The 10,552-nt window shown below is 38.1% G+C and overlaps 1 protein-coding gene across 1 annotated transcript; it reads left to right on the top strand.

Annotated features, from left to right (window-relative positions):
* Positions 1 to 1,603: 1,603 nt before the first annotated feature.
* On the top strand, positions 1,604 to 2,545 carry LOC130881004 (olfactory receptor 4F3/4F16/4F29-like). Its single transcript, XM_057780184.1, has one exon. It carries the CDS (start codon positions 1,604 to 1,606, stop codon positions 2,543 to 2,545), a length of 942 nt encoding a protein of 313 aa, XP_057636167.1.
* The last annotated feature ends 8,007 nt before the right edge of the window (positions 2,546 to 10,552 follow it).

Below are 10,552 nucleotides of genomic sequence, written 5' to 3'. Positions count from 1 at the left end.
ACTTAGAGAATTACCATGTAGGTAAAACACACATGTGAACTGATAATTCACAGTAGAGAAATATCAGTCCAATCTAACTACGCACAGAGGATCTGTCTACAACTATTGGTCATAAATTATTTGCCCTCAATTTAAGCTACAATTTTGTTCTTGGAACATTTGCTTCGTGTGTTCTAGAAGAAGCAGAGAATAGGACCAGCTGAGCATGTGTAATTTTTGCTCATGTTTTTGGAGAAGCTTTTTTACAAAAAGCTCCAGGATAAGATAAAAGTAGAATGCTTATCCATAAAAATTACAAAAGGACAGTGCATAATATGTTCATGCTTTCTATTTGACATTCCTTCCTTATTTTTTTATCCATTTAGTTTTTCATAGCAATGAATTTCTAACATATGTTCAGCTTTTGTGTTCAATATACTCTTGATTTGTGTCACTTCTCAGCATAACCCAAAGTAATTTTCAGCTTTTCTCTTTGAGAATTACAGCTTTCATATGATTGGAGCTTCTCATTATCTCTTAGTTCTTTAAGAGTGTGACTCCCACCCGAAGACATATTCTGTTGGATTAACTCAGGTAAGAGTTTCATTACCTTTCATTCCAAACAAGACTGCCATTTCCATTTTTCAGTATCAGTCAATGCTAGAGCAATCCATTGTTCTTCATATATATATATATAGGTAATCATTTAGTTACCTGCAGAGTGCTTCAAACTGATCCTGTATGCAATTTACTTGGAAGGGTAAGAGGCTCATGGACCACTACCCTTTACTGGCTACTGATAGATTCTGGGAAATGAAGAAACATTGTCTCCTGTTGTGGACACACTGCTGAGCTCACCAGCCCACAACAGAGAGCACGCAACACATAATTACACAGGGGGCCTGATTAGACTAACTGATAACAAAATGAAATGAATAGATATGGACCAGAAAAGGTATTTGTCAGGGGGGTGAAGAAGGGTTGGTACATAGATGGAAGATGGTGAAGGATGGGGGATGATTTGGGTCAGTATACTCTGTGTGCATGTATGAGACTTTCTGAGAACAAATTTAATTAATTAAAAAAGCACTATTTTCAGCGAAAAAATATTTAATATTTTAAAAAGTACCTTTTTCACTTATGACAGTACTGCAAGCCTACAAAACCAAGATGTGTCAGTCATTTAAACACACAAAACTCCACAACAAAGGAAGGAGGTGATGCACAAAGGCTAAAAGCCCGAATTTCTGTTAGCATGCTTCCATTTCAGGACACTAATTTCCCATGTGGAAGCTAGGGAGCACAGTGTCTGCGGAGCCTATTTGACTTTCCTTAGATTCTCAAGTGCCTTTGCCTCGATTTTTCCTTCTTCGCTATACACTTCAAACTAAACATAGAATTAAAGGATCCAGTGCCCCTAAATATGTAAGCACAGGAAATGGTCTGTACCTAGTCTCTGTGAGCGATCTGTACAATCTCCCTGTAAAACAACAGGGGTATCTTTGGTGTTTTATACTTGAGTCATTGCTCTACAACCAGGACACCCCTTTTGCTTAGAAACAATATTTTCTCCCTCTGTACCCTTCAGGTAGTAGTCACCTCATGGTCAGACCTGCACAACTTGATGGATGGAGGAAATCACTCCATGGTATCAGAATTTCTGTTGCTGGGTCTCACCAATTCATGGGGAATTCAGATTCTCCTTTTCCTGTTCTTCACAGTATTTTATGTGGCAATCATGCTAGGTAACCTCCTCATTGTGCTCACAATCATCTCAGACCATCACCTGCACTCCCCCATGTACTTCCTGCTGGCTAACCTCTCCTTCATAGATACTGGTGTGTCGAGCATTGCTACCCCAAAGATGATGTATGACCTCTTCAGAAAGCGCAAAGTCATTTCCGTGAATGGGTGCATCACTCAGATGTTCTTCATTCATACTGTGGGAGGAACAGAGATGGTGCTGCTCATAGTCATGGCCTATGACCGGTACATCGCCATCTGTAAGCCCCTCCACTACCTCACCATCATGAGTCTAAGGATGTGCATTTTTCTCTTGGCTCTGGCTTGGACCATTGGCCTTATCCATTCTGTGGCTCAGTTGGCTTTTGTTGTCAATTTACCCTTCTGTGGGGCTAATAAAATGGATAGCTTTTATTGTGATTTTCCTCGGTTCATCAAACTTGCATGTACAGACACGTACAGACTGGAGTTCATGGTCACTGCCAACAGTGGTTTCATCTCCATGGCCACCTTCTTCATCCTGGTTGTGTCTTACATCTTCATCCTGGTCACGGTTCGCAAACATTCCTCGGGTGCCTCCTCCAAGGCCCTCTCCACTCTCTCAGCTCACATCACTGTGGTGCTTTTCTTCTTTGGTCCTTGCATTGTTATCTATGTGTGGCCTTTCCCTACTTTGCCCATAGATAAATTTTTAGCAATTTTTGATGTTATCATCACTCCTTTCATGAATCCTGTCATCTATACCCTTAGAAATAAGGAGATGAAAGTTGCAATGAGAAGACTCTTTATTAGGGCTTTAAGTTTCAAAAAATTCTTTCATTGACAGTTCAAAAGCTTCAGATTAAAATAAAACATTATTGAGGATAAATCCTCTTTTATCCTGTATTAAGTGATCTTCCCTGAATACCATAATAAATACATGTAAACAACATTAAATGGTCACAGCGAGTTGTAATTATGTGTTTAATAGTATATAATCATATACATGTATTATATGTGTATGTATGTATATAATTGATATGTATATGCAACAATGGTAAAGGATAAAGTCTTGAATTTGGTGGGGAAGGGTTATCAGACATGAGGGTGGCGTGAGAAAGAAAAGGGAAGAGAGAGATTGTTTAATTATATTTTAATAAAATAATTTAAAATTTTTGTTCTAAAAAACAATTTCAAAAGTCTCTTCAATTTAGTGTTTTAAATATCTACTGTATTCTCTGCAAATCTGACCTATTTTGATAAATAATTGTTAGATACTAAGAATACTGAAAAGCAATAAATTCAGTGTAGATGTGGTTTAAGTCAGATGCTGTGTCTCATGAAAGTAATGGTGACTTCTGGAACCTCACGCACTCAGTGTTCTTTGTTATCATCTCAAATGTTGCAAACATCCTTTTGGTACCGGTTCTCAAAAACAGAACTCTTCTGATCTACCAGCTGCCTAGATTTGGGCTTTGTGGATTGTTCAATGTCTGTACAGCAGCAGGAATACACAAAATAAAGATCTCTAGCTAAAAATACATTGGAACTAGAAAAATTCATCCTGAGTAAGGTAATCTAGACCCAGAAAGACAAACATGATATGTGCTCACTCATAAGTGGATATTAGGTGTAAATAAAGGATAATCAGGCTACACAATTCATAGCCCCCAAAAGGCTAGGTAACAAGGAGGACCCAAAGAGAGACACCTGGATTTGCTTGGGAAGGGGAAATAGAAGAGATCTCCTGAGCAAATGGATGTGAGTGGGGATATGGGGGAGGGGCAGGAGTAAGCAGATTGGGTGGGTTGGAGTGGGACAGGAGAGAGTAATGAAAGAGGTGTCTTGATGTAGGGTGGCATTTTTGGGTTAGGGAGAAACCTGGTGCCGGGAAAACTCCCAGGAATCCTCTTAGATGACCCCAGCTAAGACTCCTAGCAATAGTGGAAAGGGTGTCTGAACTGGTCAGCTCCTGTAATCAGATTGGTGACTACCCTAATTGTCATCAGAGAACCTTCATCCAGTAACTAATGGAAGCAGATGCAGAGATTCACAGCCAAGCACTGGATTGAACTCTGAGAATCTTGTTGAAGAAAGGGAGGAAAGATTGTACAAGCAGGGGGTGAGGGGGTATGCAAGGTTGTGAAGGGGGAGCCCCCAGAGAGAGCTGACCTGAGCTCTGGACTCAGAACCAACACTGAGCTAGGCCCTCTGCATGTGTGTGACAGTTGGGTAGCTTGGTCCATTTATGGGGCACATAGCAGTGGGATCGGGACTGGTACCTCGTGCTTGAGCTGGCTTTTGAGAACCTATTCCCCATGTTAAGTTGCCTTGTCCAGCCTTGGTGCAGAGGGAGGACCTTGGTCCTGCCTCAACTTAAAGTATTATGATTTTTTTACTCCCATGAGAGGCCTGTACCTTCCTGAATGGAGACAGAGGAGGAGTGGATGGGGAGGGGATAAATGGGAAGTAGGGATTGGAGAGAACAGGAAGAGAGGAGGTAGGGGAAACTATGGTCAGCATGTAGAATAAATGAAAAAAATAATTAATAAAAGAAAATAAGATCTTAGCTAGATACATTTAAGACTTCAAGGCTGTTATCATCTGAATTTGTTCACCTAAATGCTCATAGTTTACTTTTCAATTCTAACTCCATGTAAAACTGTTAGAAATAGTGAAATTGGCATTTAGGTGAACAAATTCAGATGATAACAGTTTTACTTATTTATAGTTATAATTGAAAAGTAAGCTATACAGTCAATTAAAAAGGGAGAGAGGAAATTTTAATAATGTTAGTCAATACATATTTTTGAGACTAAAAGTTGTAAATTTCTATTTCACTTATGTATGTGAAAACTATTTCACTCCTCTTTTTCTAGTTATTGTTTTTGGCAAAGAAATCTGTGTCGTTTATAGGTTATTTGGAATATTTTGAACCTAAAAAGAAAAATTATAATTTTTTACAGTGAAATACAAACTAACAATATTATTGGAAACCTTGTTTATAACTATATTAAAAGAAAACAAAGAAATTAGAAAAACAAGACAAACTACTAGTGAGCAGAAATATAAAAATGAGGAAAAACAACTTTTATATTATTTAAATATAATCTTTATTCAGTCCCAGTCCAGCTGGCCTTGGTGGGCTCCCAATAGATCAGTTCCACTGTCACAGTGGGTGGGTGCACCCCTCGTGGTCCTGACTTCCTTGCTCATGTTCTCCCTCCTTCTGCTCCTCATTTGGACCTTAAGAGCTCAGACCGTTGCTCCAAATTGGGTCTCTTGTCTCGTTGAAACCGGACTCTCTGAACATGGCGGACAATGAAGGCTGATGAGAAGCCAAGGACAATGGCACTAGGTTTCGATCCTAATACATGAACTGGCTTTGTGGGAGCGTAGCCTGTTTGGATGCTCACCGTCCTGGACCTAGATAGAAGTGGGAGGACCTTGGTCTTCCCGCAGGGCAGGGAATTTGGACTGCTCTTCAGTATAGAGAGGGAGGGGGAATGGAGTGGGGGGAGGAGAAAAGGAGTGGGGATGGGGGAGGGGAGGGGGAGGGGGCAATATGTGGGAGGAGGGGGAGGGAAATGGGGAGGAGGCGGAAATTTTAATTAAAAAAGAATAAAATAAAATAAAAATAAATAAAAAATAAATATAATCTTTATAATTAATAAAAACTTTAGGGAGAGTTCCACACAACTTGTGCTGCCAGGTGAATCAATTCAGGTGTCACCTAAATATACTATTTCTCAAGATTGGGTTACACAACTGATATGGAACTGACCTGCTACACATGGATCCCCCAAATGATCTACACCATTCCTTGTAAGAAACAAGGAGAAAAAAAGCAGAAAGACAATGGAGAAAGCGTCAAGCAGTATCTGTCACTGGCGTCTTGCTCAAACACCCCACTGAATCTCAGCTTCAGTATAGACTGTCTTTAACCTGAAAAGATGAACTCCTGCAGTAGTTACAAGTATCAGACAAGATAGTGTGTGTAAGAAAGTGTGGTGCCATGCACATAGCTGATGTTGGTTTTGTTTAGACTGGGTTATTACTGTCATAGGAAGCTCATCAATCATGGACTGCTGCAGAGATTCATTGGCTGTGTCAGTAGATCTTTAAGCTCAGATACGAGTTGTATATTAAAAAAGAACACAATGGCTGTCTTTGGATATGTAGCATGGGTTCTGATTTCCTCCAGACCATCACCCTCATCAGACTGAGTCAGAGGTATCGTTTCTACTTCAAAAGAGTTATATGAGCACATTACTAGCTCGGAAATCGTATAAGGTACATTTTTACTATTATTTACATTGTTTGTGCTAAAATGGAAGACTAAATGGTACTCAATATGTTATCATGAGTTCACGAAAGTGCATTTTAATTTGGTCAGTAGCCTGGATCCTTGGACATATCCACACAATGTTCCACTTAGCTTTTGTTGTACCCTTGTCTTTCTGTGGATCTAATATACTAGATCTCCTGGGGAAAGATTTATGGAGTTTGCACAGACGGTGTTCCAGCTATGCTCTAATGTTGACTTGTTCTATGTTTGTTATTGAATGAGTTACCAAAAGTCATCCAAACTCACTGTATGACTCATCTCATCGGCAAATATCAGCAGCAAAGACCCTACAATGAGAGTTATAAGAAATAGAGAAAAGTATCACAAGTTCTGTCAGTTTTGGAGAGGTGAGCACTTTAAACAGTCAACTGTTTTCACAGCTCTCAATGAGTGGGGTGCACTCAACAAAGCTCCAAGTGAGATGGTTATACAAAGGAAAAGTTTTTAAATATACTTTTTAGTGTCATGATGAACTCAATATGTTCTTTAATCAGAAAGCAAGACCACAGTTCAAGGCACTCTTTAGCAATGGAAGTGAATTGCAAAATTTCTTTCCAAAGAGAATGGGCTCCAAAAAACAAGTTCTCTTTAGAGAGATACCTTATTCAGCCAACACAGGGTGGGGAGGGCCTTGATCCTGACTCAAAGCAATGTGCTAAACTTTGTTGACTCCCCATGGGAAGCCTTACCCTCTCTGAGGAGTGGATGGGGGATGAGGGGTGAGGGGTGAGGGGAAAGTGAAGGGAGCAGGACGAAAGGAAGGAGTGAAACCTGGGATTGGTATGCAAAATGAAAAAAAATTAATAATAATTAATTTTAAAAGAAAAACCTTAGGTTATTAAATATATTAAATGTAATAAACTGCAGGTTTTTGAAGTTTTAAGACCATCTGTCTAAATATAAATTTATGACCTTAAAAACATAGCTAACATGACTATAAGTCTGACTACATATATTTCTTAATTATATATTACATATTTAAATGAGTTATATAAACATAATATCTTAAACAAGAGTAAAAATATACATAACATATAACAAAATTAACTTTAAATTTGTATCAATGAACCAAAATCCATACCAAAGTAAAATATGCAAAATAGTTGTTTTTTGGATTAAAGTAAATCCAATAATATACCCTTTTATCCTATAATTTCTATACCATATCCATCTTCTAGAAAGACATCTGTAAATTTTATTCTTTTCTTTAGCCTATTTTTACTACGACCAATAACAAATTTACCCAACTCCCCCTTAAATGAAAACAAACATTTATAAACAATATTTTGGAAATGTGGACATAGTTTTTTAGACTACTACTTCCTGTTTTGCCACCTGCTTCCTACTTCCTACCTGACTATGGGTATGGGTGATCTTTGGAGAAACCTTGAGAAAATTTAGGATTATGGTCAAGTCCTAACTGGAGTATTCTATGAGGTTAGATCATCTCGGCCAGTAGTCTTCAAGCTGTTTTGGGTGTAGGACTCTGAGAAAACTGTTATAGGTGTTCTGAAAAGTTGGGTCATCTATCTGGGCTACCTAATACCATTAGAGATATTTCAAGGAGTCTTCCTCAATCAACCCTGATTTTTCCTAACTCATAATGAACCCAGAGCTTCTCATTTCCTGTGGAATTAAAATCAGAACCTCTTTCCCAAAGTAATGTATCTTTTCACTTAGATTGTGAAGTCAAGCCATTTTTAAAATATATAGGTTGGTTTAATCTAGCAGCTTTCATAACCCAAGGTCTTTTAGTGGCTGAAAATTTTAAAGACAGCACAATAATATCCATAATCCAGACTCTGCCTATTTCCCATCTTTACACAACTCATTATGTATATATTTTACTTTATTTCTGTTTTTACAGACATTCTCTACACTTTTTCTTTTCTCTCTCAGGCCTATGTATATTTTTAAACACAGTGTAACCCAATTAAAAGGGTTTTTCATTTTGTTTTGCTTTGTCTGAATCTGTCTTCACTGCATATTTCTATCTTTTTCTGACCACATGAGTCTTTAAATTGCTAAACTGCAGTTTGAGCAGCTGGCTCCACCCACCTCATTGGTCTGTAATCGTTTAGCTTCATGGCAGAGGTACCAACATGAGCCATGTGTACCACCTCAACTCTGGGAAGTTTATAAGTCTATGCCACCACCAAGTCCCATGTCACAGGCTGCTCATAAACCCTATGTAAGTGTTTGCTAGTAGGACCTCTTAAAAGAGACTTCTGGCTTTTGTCAATAGTGCTGAGTAAGGCAGCTGTGTCTTAAAGGAGCCAATTCTGCTCACTACCAACAAACAGAGCCTACCCAATAAAATGCAGCCAGCAAGAAGCCATGCTTGACTCTATTCTTTTGTGTGTTTAGAATCCTTTTTTTAAGTTTTCTTGGGTTTTCTGTGGAAATATTTGCCAAATGTTTGGGTGCCATATGTAGATGGAGTTTTCCTGTCCCTGGCCATCTGTTACCAAACACCCCTTCAGAAGCTTATATTAATCATAAATTTCGGCCAATAGCTCAATCCTGTTACTAGTCAACTTTAATCCATTTATATTAATTTATGTATTTTCACATGGCTCACGGCTTTAATCTCTCCTCTAGTATGTCTTGCTTCCTGGGCAGCTGGCTGGCTGGCATCTTTCCTGACTCTCCCTCCTTCTTCTCACCCTTCTTAGTTTGCCTTCTTTGCCTAGTTGTATCCTGTTAAGCTACTGGCCAGCTAGCTTGTTTATTAAACCAATCACAACAACATATATTCACACAATGTAAAGAAATATTCCACAGCAGCTGTGACTTTTGCTTCTGGTGCTGAGGGAGCTGTTTATAAAAGAAACTGGGATGCATATTGAAAGAGGGGTAGAATTTTGACAACATGAAAATGTTAGGAGGGGAAAACTGCACAATAACCTCCTGTCTTCAGTGCCATGTGCCTTCCTACTCTCTTATTCTGTTTTCCTTCTTAGTTTCCTGTGGTTGATAAATTCTGAGATCTATTTGAATTTGTCATTTTGTTTTCAGGATTGTTGAAGCTAATTCATATCTTTTCGCTCTGGAAAAAAAAAACTCTCATACAGCTGAATCTCCTTATTTTCTTGAAAAATGTTGTGTCTGTATTCTTTGGAAGTGCCTTAAGTAACATGTTACACAGGTATACTCTAGTGTGTCCTAGTCTGTGGTCTTTTGACTTCTTGTATACATTTTCCTACCACACTAAATGAGTGGCATTGGAACTCTGTTTCTAATTCTATGGCTCTACAGAATAGAAAATTATACAGGGAAGAAACACTGCCTTATATGACTCTACATCCACAAGTTTCTGTCAAGATTTAAGCACACCTGTTTAACAAAACAAAACTGTAGAACTGCTGAAACTTAACCCTAAACTCATGTATAAAGAAATAATTAAAATATTCTAAACTGGGGTAATAAAAATAAAAGAACAATAAATCATGATACAATTGTCCAAACCTATGAATTTTAGTTTAAAAATAGTATGTTAATTCATAACACTGCCATTAAGGTTGCAAATGCATCACAAGAGATTTATTACAAAGCAACAAATCAGGACAAGAACTTCGGAATTCTAAAGGCTCCTCTAAAGCCATTGCTCTCTGTGTCTTACACACCTGTTTTCAAAGCTTGTACGCACCACTAGGGTGTGTCTAATATATTCTAATAAATAAAATTCTCATTTTAATACTGTCATGTGATACTCTGAAAATTCATAATCCTCCATAAATCATCACAGCATGACCTGATAGAAACGATGATCATTCGGTAACATTTTAAGTTTTTAAGTATATTCTAAAATATACACATCTATTATGAACCTATTCTCTTTATTTCATGAAAATACTTTATCATACAGTATAATCAGATTACAATTTCCCCTCCCCAACTACTCTCAGAACATCCCCACTTCTCCACCTACACAAATCCACTTTTCTATCCCTCATTAGACTAGAAACAGACATATGATAATGATAATGATAATACAGTAAAAATAAAATATAAAAACAAGCAGAAGAAAAAGAGCCAAAAACAGCACAAGAAATACATATAGACACAGAGACACACACATTCACTGACACAGAAATCCCATAAAAACAAAAAAGCAGAAACCACATTCTATATGCAAAGAAGCTGTAAGGTATTTCTAAAAACACAGGCATGAATAAAGGCCCTGGTGAAGTATTATGAGACAAAGTACCTCCAAATGCCAAAGATTGATTTTGCTTTGGCCACCTACTGTTGGACATGAGATCTGGCCTTAGGAGTGGTTTCTATATCAAGTGAGAGTCAATTAGAGAAGACTAATTTTTTTCATTTGCAAGTGGTTATATCTCCTGGGTGAGTAATGAGGGCTTGTGACCATTTCCTCTCTCAATGCTGGGACCTCGATCTTGCAAAGACCTGTGCAGGCCCTGCACATGCTGACATAGGAATTCATATGTGTGTCAGTCCTGCTGTGTTTAGAAGGCTTTGTTTTCCTTGGGATTCTAT

The sequence above is a fragment of the Chionomys nivalis genome, chromosome 9 (assembly GCF_950005125.1).
Source record: "Chionomys nivalis chromosome 9, mChiNiv1.1, whole genome shotgun sequence".
NCBI lineage: Eukaryota > Metazoa > Chordata > Mammalia > Rodentia > Cricetidae > Chionomys > Chionomys nivalis.
The sequence above is the reverse complement of the archived record's forward strand: the minus strand, read 5'-3'. Positions and strand labels throughout refer to the sequence as shown.

What these genes read in the sequence shown, in the direction of transcription:
- LOC130881004 (XM_057780184.1), top strand. Translation starts at nt 1,604, where the DNA reads ATGGATGGAGGAAATCACTCCATGGTATCAGAATTTCTGTTGCTGGGT.